Below are 10,565 nucleotides of genomic sequence, written 5' to 3'. Positions count from 1 at the left end.
CGAGTTAAAATCTCCCGCTCTCGCATAGTTATACTGATTTTCTAACTTCACCATGAAAATCTTGCCACTAAGGCACTTATGTGTATGTCGTCTTTTATTGACAGTAGATTACCTTTTTTGTCACACACACAATTCTACTATTTATCATTTAAAGTACATTTTCTTGTGCAAAACAGAAACTGTATTTTGCTATGAATTATATTTTTTCCATTTTAGCTTGAGATGTAAAAAGCATAATCTTTGTGTTCAGATTCATGTCGAATATGTGTATGAGTAGACTTACAATTGGACTTTGCTATGAGTAGACGTTGGAGTCGAACACTTGTAATCCGGATCTAATATTTAAAGGCGTTGTTGAGGTACCCACACACCCCCGCTCTACGTTCCCGGGTGAAAACCCTAAGTCCTCGGACTGCGTGGCGGCGGCGCTGACTGCGTCGCTTTTCCCCTTTGGGGGCGCCGTTAGGGGAACCATAGATCTGCGGGTGAGGAGGTCTTGGGCGGTCGGTGGCTGGTCCTCTGTTGTCTGGCTTTGGCTTGCGTCATCGTGTCAGGTCTGGCAAGTACTTTGCATCATTCTCTGTCCTGAAATTGGGTTGGTGGAATACGGTGGCGGCTTCTTCTAAAAGCGTGCGCATACAGCACATGCCAAAGAGAGCTTGACAGGTTGTGCCTTCATGGGCTCCTGATTTTGATGTTGGGCGGTGGTGTGCGGTCAGGGCATACGGCACTGATATTAGCCATACCCTTCATCAGGTTTGTAGGTATAGTTTGGTGGCTAGGGGTTGTTCATTTGATGTATTGGTTTTGTCAGGCTTGTTTAATAAATCAATAAAAAATTGGATGTGTAAATTATTTTGATGCAGAGGTTGGGGTTTCAACCTCCTTTTCGAAAAAAAATAAAAGCACCGTAGGGTAACCAAAATAGACTAGACAAATTGATAGGCATAGTAAGGCGCAACCGCTGGTAAACCGCTGGAGTCATCGGTGCGTTTGTCATCATGCTTGTATTATGTCGATTTAATACACGTGGAGGAGCACCCGAGCAAGGGCTCCTGATGATGTACGATTTGGCCGAACTCCGTTAATAAACATCGTCTCCCCGTTTCTATTTTCTGCAATGTTGTCGAGAGCATCCTACGAATTACGGACTCCCTACGATCCATAATAAGTGTATTAGAGTTAGTACAACTTTGCACTAAGTTAATACAAAAATCTGAGAAACTTATTATGTATTGGAGGGAGTAACATTTTGTTACAATAAATGTAGACAAGCAAAAAAATATCACATTTCTCTACATATTAATGTATGCTCTTAATGTATTATAGTGAGTTTGTATGTGTGATGTGTCCTAAAAGACCTCTCATGATGCTTCGGAGTCCATGATTCTAATAAATGACTTCGTTTGAGATTTCTAGAGTATAGATCATGAAATTTGAGTGCAACTGAACCGACATGCGCAAACCAATGTTTAAATTAGACCACTAATGCCATAGTTCATAGAGCAAGTTAATACTCAAACACAGGCATGGACTTGCAAAAAGTCATAGAAAATAATTAATTGAAGTTCATGTTTGTCAATGAATAACAATAGATACCGACAAGAGGGAATGGGGTGGTGTTGATGGTGATGCCGTGATGGAGGTCTAGTGAAGGGATCGACGGCAATCCCAACGACAATCCAAAGCTGCCAATGATAAAGGGGGAAGATCACCCGTCTTCTCCTTTTTTTTTGGGGACTTCTCCTCTAATGTGAAATTTGTTTTCTTGTTGTTTGATCCTGGCTATGGAGGTACTTGAACTTGGATGTGAAATTCTTTGGGTGATCCTTGGCCATACAATAATCATCGGTTTAACTTTAGCAGATGCTCTGAAACTCCGAATGCGAGAAAAATTTCTAGTGTGAAACTTTTCCATAATATTTGCTTCCTCTGTTCCTTAAAATCTAATTAAATCAGATAAAAATTCCAGAAGTTCGTACTTAAGCCAAAACAAATCAGATTGCATAATAAGATATTACTACTCCATCTATTTTTCCATTTTTAAATGTTAGAAGTCATAGCTCTACTTTTAATTCAACCTTTTTCAAATCTGAGCAAGTTTGTAGGAACCGAATCAGCCATTTAAAAACTTGCAGCGCCTCTCCCCTGTGCGCTCGCTCTACAAACCTCGGGGAGCTCACGTCTCCCGTTCCAACCTCGACGCCAGCGAGTGGCCCCATGGCGGACGGCGGCGAGATGGACGAGGAGGCCGCGATGCGAGCCTTCTTCCCTGTATCCTTCGGCAAGGCGCCCTCCCGCCCCAGCGCCGCCTCCCACTCCTCCACCCTCCGCAAGCCCCCAAACCCTAGCTCCAACCCATCCACCTCCGCCGCCGAAGACGACGACGATGGTGGAGGCGCCATTATCGGGCCTCCTAGGCCGCCGCCGGACTCGTCTCTTAGAAAGAGGGGTGACGACAAGGTGGGCGTCGGTATGATTGGACCGCCTCGGCCGCCTTCCTTGCGCACCCAGGCGGAGAATGAGGACGTTGGCATGGTTGGCCCTCCCCGGCCACCGCCATCAAAGGAGTCTGAGGAGGAGAACGACGACGAGGACGACGAGGATGACGAGGATGACGATGACGATGATATGGAGGATGATGGGGAGGATTTCGGTCGGATTCCTCTCAGCAATGAAATTGTTCTGCGGGGCCACACCAAGGTAACTACGCCCAAAATTCTTTCTTTCCCCATCTCGAGTTGTTGTACTTTTGGAATTGTTAAGATTGATATCACCTTACAGCTACTTTCGCTCGGTTGCTTCAAAATTTTCTGGATAGCTGTGGTAGCTCTTAAGGTTTCTTATTTCTTTTGCAAATGATTTACTCCAGCTGACTTAAGCTGGCTTTGTAAGAAAAGCTGCAAAAGTTCTCATCGATATTGTTTTGCAAATGATTTACTCTATATTAACACACCACAAAAGTTTTCTGTAGAAAATTTCTATGAAGACCTCAAGGTAGGAATAAATTGATGATTGATTACTGTTGGCAAGTTAATTAGGGTAAATGCTGACAACTCTAGCCATGCTCAAACATAATGAGTTGTTGGTATTTAATTATTTGTTCTCTTTAGCTAGAAGTAGTGCAATGCTCAATCCATGGTAAACCTGTGACCATCCACAAATTTCTACTCAAATATTGACTAGCATGATCTTAGGGTGATCCTCAAGTTGCCTCATCTAGTGCTATCAGGATACATCAGATCACATTGCTATAGTTTTAACTTTCATGTAAATGTATTGTACTGGTTAATGACGATCTTGTTTCCTTTGCAGGTTGTCTCAGCCCTTGCTGTTGACCCTACAGGATCCAGAGTGCTGTCGGGTAGCTATGATTATACTGTACGTATGTATGACTTCCAAGGCATGAATTCAAAACTACAATCATTCAGGCAATTGGAACCATGTGAGGGGCATCAAGTTCGTAGTTTAAGTTGGAGTCCAACGTCGGATCGATTCTTGTGTGTAACTGGTTCAGCTCAGGCCAAGGTATTCTGTTTTGGCTATCTTGCTGAATTTCCTGAAACTATCACCCTAGAAATTTAAAACATGTCTTTTACATTCTGTTGCCAATTAGATATATGATCGGGATGGGCTTTCTCTCGGTGAGTTTGTTAAGGGTGATATGTATATCCGTGATCTGAAGAATACAAAGGGTCACATTTCTGGACTGACCGGTGGCGAGTGGAATCCTAAGTCAAAAGAAACTATATTGACCTCATCAGAAGATGGATCCCTACGTCTGTGGGATGTTTCAGATTTTAAAAGTCAAAAGCAGGTGTGTTGAACTAAACTTTCTATTCGCAGATAGAACTGCATTAGTTTTTGGAGAAGATCCAAGTAATATCAGAACCCTGAAATGCTCTGTTGCTGACTCCTTTTAGCACCAATAGTTTCTTAAAGATGAATCACTTGCAATTCTGCATTACTAAAGCTCCCAATGATTCTATCATGTAATACTGATGCTTCCTCATTACTTTTTCACCAGGTCATCAAACCTAAGCTAATAAGACCGATGCGGATTCCTGTTACTTCATGTGCATGGGATCATGAAGGCAAGCGAATTGTTGGTGGCATAGGAGATGGTTCCATTCAGGTATATCATATATCATATCTAAAGTGCTCTATCAGTTTGAATTCAGCCAGATGGTTTGGTCAATACGTTTTGTGATCTGAAACATATCTCATTCGTAGCTTTGGACCATCAAGACTGGATGGGGAAGTAGACCAGATGTTCATGTTGAAAAAGCACATACAGAAGATATTACTGGGGTGAAGTTTTCTACAGATGGGCAGATTCTTGTTTCAAGAAGTATGGATAGTACTCTAAAGGTACCTGTTAGTTTCAAATCCTTCACAGTGCCTACAATAACATGTTATTGATCTGTGCCTATGTGTTTAAAGTTCATTTATCTGTATTTCACCTTTGCTGTCATACAAATACATGCTGAGAAGGTTCTTGATATTTAGTTTAAGCATCAGTCTAGCGAGCCTAGCAATTTGTCCTTCCTTTGTCCCTTTGAAAATGATTCTCATTAGTCTTGACTTCTCCATGTTTCTCAATGAAATTTGGTAAGTTCATACAAGTACTTCATGCTTTAGTCGAGTTGTCCACTTGTAAGGCTTGTTGTATATTTTTGAGGACCTGAATTCATATGTGGTAGTTTGGTATACCTGTGGAGGTAAATTGCTATGTTTGTCAATATTTGACCTAGCAACCTGTAACATGATCAGTTATCAGCTGGGTTAGATTGGATATTTTTGTGCACTTTGGTTGTACTGTTGTCAGGTCCTCTTTTATTGGATATATTATTTCTATTAGGTTATTATGTTGGAAATTTAATGCAGATATGGGATTTGAGGAAAATGAAGACTCCTTTGAAAGTGTTTGAAGATCTGCCAAATAACTACGCCGAGACGAATGCATCATTTAGCCCAGACGAGCAACTTGTTTTTACAGGAACCTCTATTGAGAAAGACGGGACAAACGGAGGACTACTTTGCTTCTTTGATAGAAGGAAACTAGAGCTTGTATCAAGGGTGGGGATTTCACCACATTACAGCGTGATAAGGTGTCTCTGGCATCAAAGAATTAACCAGGTTATTTCTGCTTTGATGAATCGCTAGTGCTGAATACCATTTTTGGGATATTATGGAATTATTGATTTTCTCTATTATTTCTTTAGGTATTTGCAACAGTTGGGGACAAGAAGGAAGGTGGGACTCATATCTTATATGATCCTTCTGTTAGTCAGAGGGGAGCTCTTGTATGTGTTGGACGAGCACCGAGGAAAAAGTCTGTTGATGATTATGAGGCGCAACCTTTAATACACAATCCACATGCGCTGCCGCTATTCAGAGATCAACCAAGTCGTAAACGCCAAAGAGAGAAGATGATGAAAGATCCTCTCAAGTCTCACAAACCAGAAGCACCTGTTAATGGCCCAGGGTTTGGTGGTAAAATTGGTACTACAAAAGGCAGCTTGCTGACACAGTATCTCATGAAGGTGATAGATATATTAATTGCTCCTTTTGTTATATATGTATTGTGCTATTCTTGTACTCCTTGGTGTGTTTTTTTGTATCCATATTAAGTACACTTGCCTTTTGTGATATACATATTAAGTACACTTGCTTTTTACTGATGGCACATGTTTTCCCCACTTTATTTGTTACAGGAAGGTGGTTTAATTAAGGAGACCTGGATGGATGAAGATCCAAGAGAGGCAATTCTGAAATATGCTGATGCTGCAGAGAAAGACCCAAAGTTTATTGCACCAGCATATTCTCAAACTCAGCCGAATCCTGTCTTTGCAGAGTCCGATTCCGACGGCGAAGAGAAAAAATAACATATGGATGTAAGCAATTTGTTTTCGGTAAAATGAGCTATGGTACACCAGGATTCTATTTCATGACAAGTCACAAGAGTGAACCTAATGCAGGGAGGATATTAAGTTCTTCCATGAGTCCTGCAAACTACGGGAAACTAAAAAATATGCAGTAAGTGTCGCATCCAAAGGAACTGCAAGTCTTTTCTGTACCAAATGTTAAACTATGGTTACGTCATTGTTGCACATATGTATGTTCTTAGGTTTCTATTATACTCTCTCGTTGGCCAATTATTGCACAAATAATATTTGCGATGTGTGCGCATAAAAGGTACTATTAGAAAATATTTTTCAATACAAATCCAATTATACGATATCACTTTTGCTTCACAATAACCTCATAGGCTTATACTAGTAGTATAATAGTTCGTCAAAGTTTGGCATAAAATTCCATGTTGGCCTTCTATATTTGGAAGGAGTACAATATAAGCGAGATAGACAAAGTTCTAGTTTAGGTTTTGGAATAACGCAACTGCTGTATAGTATTCAATAGCTCATTTACCCAAATTGACTTTAGAGAATCGGGCATGGGCTCTGCCACACTCGCACAATAGGGCCGAGATAGACTTGAACCCAGGTGGATTGGTTTCACACTACTGTTCTGTCCAACCCGCTCACTGTAGATCCTTAAGACCTCTCAGTTCAATGCCATATTTAATTTGTGCAATTTCTATGATGTTTGATCACTCGGTGTTAAATTTTCCTGTTAGCCAGTTCTGAAATTGTCCCCTTTTCCTCTATATCATCCCGTTCAAGATTTGGCATGTGATTTCTGAGTGGGCCTGTTCACAGATTGGTTTCAACCCGTCAAACCAGCCTGACCTAAACCGTTCAGTGGGTTTACACTGGTCATGGGTCTCTCTGGGTCTGAACTGTTGAACTCATCTTTATTTTCCAATCATGTCTCCATGGTGAGCTTGCCGATGCGGCAAGCATCAGTGGCTGCGGCTGAGCTCCCACCCTGATGGAGCAGTGTGTGGTGGTCTGGACAGAGCTCCCGCTCCTTGGCATGGCGTGGACGTGCCGTTCGGCAGGATGACAGCGGTGGCCGACAGGTGTTGTTTCAATGAGAGGATGTTGCGTGACACTCGGCAGGATAAGATTGGTGGCAGGCGGGTGCTGTTTTGACGAAGAGGATGTGGCTCGACGCTTGATGGGATGGCAATGGTGGTCGGCGGGTGCTGTTTCAACAAGGAGATGATGCAGCGGGCCGTTTTCACCGTGTTAATGGGTGTCACCTGCCGCCGAGCGTGCAGCAGGAGACGCCATGCTTGTGCAGGTGCAGCAGGAGAAGCTTGTAGCATTTGCGCTGGGGCAGCAGGAGAAGCTCGTTGTGGAGTGCTTGTGCTGGTGCAGTAGGAGAAGCTCGTTGTGCAGTGCTTGCGCTGGTGCCAGGCGGACTCAATGACGACATGCTTGTGGCTTCTACCAGAGACTAGCTGACATCGTTTGATAAACACGCGTCATGTCTTCTTTAACCCGCCTAAGCCATGCAAGATTGCTAAACCCAAGCTGTCTTACCTGCCACTTTGGGTTGGGTTAGTTTTTTTGCTTGAAACCGGGGATGAACAGGCCTATTTCTGAGTTCTGTGTCTTCAGCTCTTTGCCGCAGTCAGTAGCATTGGTTGAACTATAGTTGTTTGTTTCACTACACTCATCTTGCCCTGTAACCTTTCGTGTCATTACTTCCTACTAGCATGTGCAGTCTTTCTATGTCTGATTATTTAACTATTTCACAGAATTAACTAATGCTGGGACGTTACTTTTTTCGGAAGATTAGCAGGGAAGAGTTGTAGCACAGGGAAACAGATAAAATAAGACGGGTCCATCAAGCTCCTTGGCAAGTGAAGAATACCGTTTTGCTGTACCAACAGTTTAACAGCCGTTATCCATGCACACTTGATCACAGTTTGCACTCTGTTCGTAACTCTGAAGATCAGTATACTGTACTTCTGCAAATTGTATTGTAAGGTTTTTCTTTGGTTAAGACCGTGTTGTACTTTTATTTTTTGACACAAGACCTTGTTGTACTTAATTCTAGCTGTCGCCCGTTTTACAGTTTGGTACTTTGGTTCATATCCAGTTGCCTTTCCCCGTTTCTTTTCCGCCTTTCTACTTTTGCACGCACGGTCGGTTTTGGTGATATTCTTAGTCTGAGTACAAGTTAACTTGATTGGACCATTAAGGCCTTGTTTGCTACGTACGAGTTTTGTTTGGTACAAGTGTACTCTTAGCCCCAAATGGATGGGGCATTTGAGAGGATTTGGTGTTCACCAGAAATACTCTTCCACCCCAAAACACTAGTATGGTGTAAAAATGAGATATTTTGTGAGGGATATCTTGGGATTATCCCTTGTAATCTAGTCCTACCAAACGGCTCATTTGTGCTCTTTAATATTTCTGTATTCGTTAGAGGGGTAATACCGTACAAATCATTGAATAATCTTCTACCAGCAATGGGCATCAGAACACAGAGCGGCGACTCTTGTGCATTAGTTAGCGTTGACAGAAAGAATGTTTTTTTACCAACCGACAAAGAATTTGACATAACATGCTTCGCATGTGATTCTTTAAGTACTCAATCTTCGTTAGTCTTGGAGCGAGATAAAAGCAATCTTCGTTAGTCTTTGATTAAAAGTCAGCACCTCTGTGGCGCCACCAGTGGATCATTATTTCAAGGTCTACGATGGAAACTGTTAAGAATAGAGATGTAAAAGAGACTGAAAGTAAAGCAAATAATTCAAGTGTGTATTCTTTATTGATGATTAAGGTATATATAGAGTTATAAGGGGTGCCATAAAAAATTGTCTATTTGAAGGGTTGCCACCAAAAGATGGCAGAACATATTAAAGTGAGAGGGAACAAATGTGTACCTCAAGCATTGATTTCTATGTATTTAACATGTGCTAAATATAATTCTAACACTCCCCTAATCTATGCTTGTCCTCGCTGAATAAAGATTTCTTCAAAAACCTTGTGGGAAAAATATGGGCAGAATGGTGTATGATATGTTGCTAAAACTCTTTTAAAAGCCCTGTGAGAAAATAAGGTGAAAAATGTTACAACATATAATGGTTATTGTCTCCGTGGTAACTCATGAGAAAACCTTAAAGAAGGGAATACTCGATGAGTTTAGATAACAATATTTATGTCTTGTATATTTCCTTCAAAAAACCTGATGGGAAAATAAGAAATATAACATAATCAATATGACTTGTATACTTCCTTCGAAAACCCCAATGGGGAAAATAGAAGGTATGACATATGGTCTTGTGTTGATATTATCTCATTAAAAACCTTGAAACCTTGACGAGAACCTTAAAAACTCATAAAAGAAAAAACAGTGTAATATAATGTTTGAATAGGTTATAACCTAGGAAGATACTCCCCCCAACCCTTGCGAATCTCGAAGGTGTCACACACCAATTCCATAAACGTATTTTGGAATATTGAAGTCGGTAGGTACATCGTAAATATATCTGCGAGGTTATCACATAACTTGACTTGCAAAATGTGCTTATCCTTGCTATGCTGAGGTTCGTGAGAATAAAACAATTTGGAGGCAATAGAATAATGATATTACTTTTTATATAACCTGTTTGCATCCATGCAACACAAGTAACATTATCTTTGTACATAATGGTTGGTGATTCAATGGAATCGATACCACATGATTTGTACATGATTGGTTGAATCCACCAATCATGTAGGAACACTAAGTCTATTTGTGATCTAACTTTGTGGGTGATAAGTAGCCAGAGTTAGTTTATCCGATGATATTGGAGTTCTGATATCTCTTGTCCATCTTCTCATAGTTTAAATGGATCTTTCTCTACGTCTAGAGATTGAACAACCGTGAGGGATTGGATGGATAAGATTTTTCCCTGTTAAAATTTTCCAACATTTTATGGATATAGGCAGCTCGGTGTACCATAAGACTTGAGATAAGGTGTTCGAGTTTTAAACCCAAGTAAATTTGGTTTTACCCGGACCCTTCGTCTCAAATTCCATCTTTAGGTGATTCTATGTTTCATCGAACTTGTTGATGTATATACTTGGACAATCATCATTGTTTGAGTAGTCCTTCAGTGGAAGAAACTCATTTAATCGGTTGTACCTATCTGCCCGATTATGTTAATACAACATGTAGTGACTTACTAAGTTTTTACACTATACATGTTGCATATTTTGTGTGTATTTGGAAATTGAGATTCCTTGAGGAACCTATTTGTCCAAATCAAGTGACTCATAAATATATTTCGTCACCAGATCTATCAACTGCATAAATAGACGATTTAGAACTGCCGTTAAAATATGTTATCGAAAAATGATTCCACGCATATGTGGAGAATAGGTTTAGGGTATCTGCGTGAACCCTTGTGCTACAAACCCCGCTTTGAGTCTCACCATCTTGTATTTTCATTCCGGTTTCGAAAGAAAATTTATGTAGGTATTACTTTAGATGATACCTTTTGTCGGCTTCAGGGATATGGGGGTACCCCAGAACCTAGGAGCATGGGCCGCGGCTCCACCACGTCAGTATAAGGCATCTCAGGGAGGGGGTATCCCTGGGGACCGCCTCCCAGGAATGCCTTCCCGAGAACCCAGTATAGTACTTGTTCTCTCCTTTCCCGTACT

General features: G+C 41.1%; 1 protein-coding gene across 4 annotated transcripts; it reads left to right on the top strand.

Moving 5' to 3' along the window:
- The first annotated feature begins 2,143 nt into the window (after nucleotides 1-2,143).
- Nucleotides 2,144-8,025, top strand: LOC100827594 (WD repeat-containing protein 70). 4 transcript variants are annotated; one of them, XR_002965255.1, is made up of 10 exons: nucleotides 2,144-2,703; nucleotides 3,316-3,528; nucleotides 3,617-3,817; nucleotides 4,028-4,135; nucleotides 4,234-4,371; nucleotides 4,888-5,139; nucleotides 5,226-5,546; nucleotides 5,718-5,897; nucleotides 5,982-6,039; nucleotides 7,708-8,025. XR_002965255.1 is itself a non-coding variant. In XM_024461965.1 (8 exons), exons 1-8 carry the CDS (start codon nucleotides 2,221-2,223, stop codon nucleotides 5,886-5,888), a joined length of 1,887 nt encoding a protein of 628 aa, XP_024317733.1. In that variant the 5' UTR covers nucleotides 2,144-2,220; the 3' UTR covers nucleotides 5,889-5,901. The 4 variants fall into 4 exon arrangements, 1 of the variants encoding a protein (XP_024317733.1); XR_002965256.1 differs by having other exon boundaries at nucleotides 7,703-8,025; XR_002965254.1 differs by having other exon boundaries at nucleotides 7,667-8,025.
- The last annotated feature ends 2,540 nt before the right edge of the window (nucleotides 8,026-10,565 follow it).

This window comes from Brachypodium distachyon, chromosome 3 (assembly GCF_000005505.3).
Source record: "Brachypodium distachyon strain Bd21 chromosome 3, Brachypodium_distachyon_v3.0, whole genome shotgun sequence".
Classification (NCBI taxonomy): domain Eukaryota; kingdom Viridiplantae; phylum Streptophyta; class Magnoliopsida; order Poales; family Poaceae; genus Brachypodium; species Brachypodium distachyon.
Note: the sequence above shows the minus strand (reverse complement) of the source record. Positions and strands in the feature narration are given on the sequence as shown.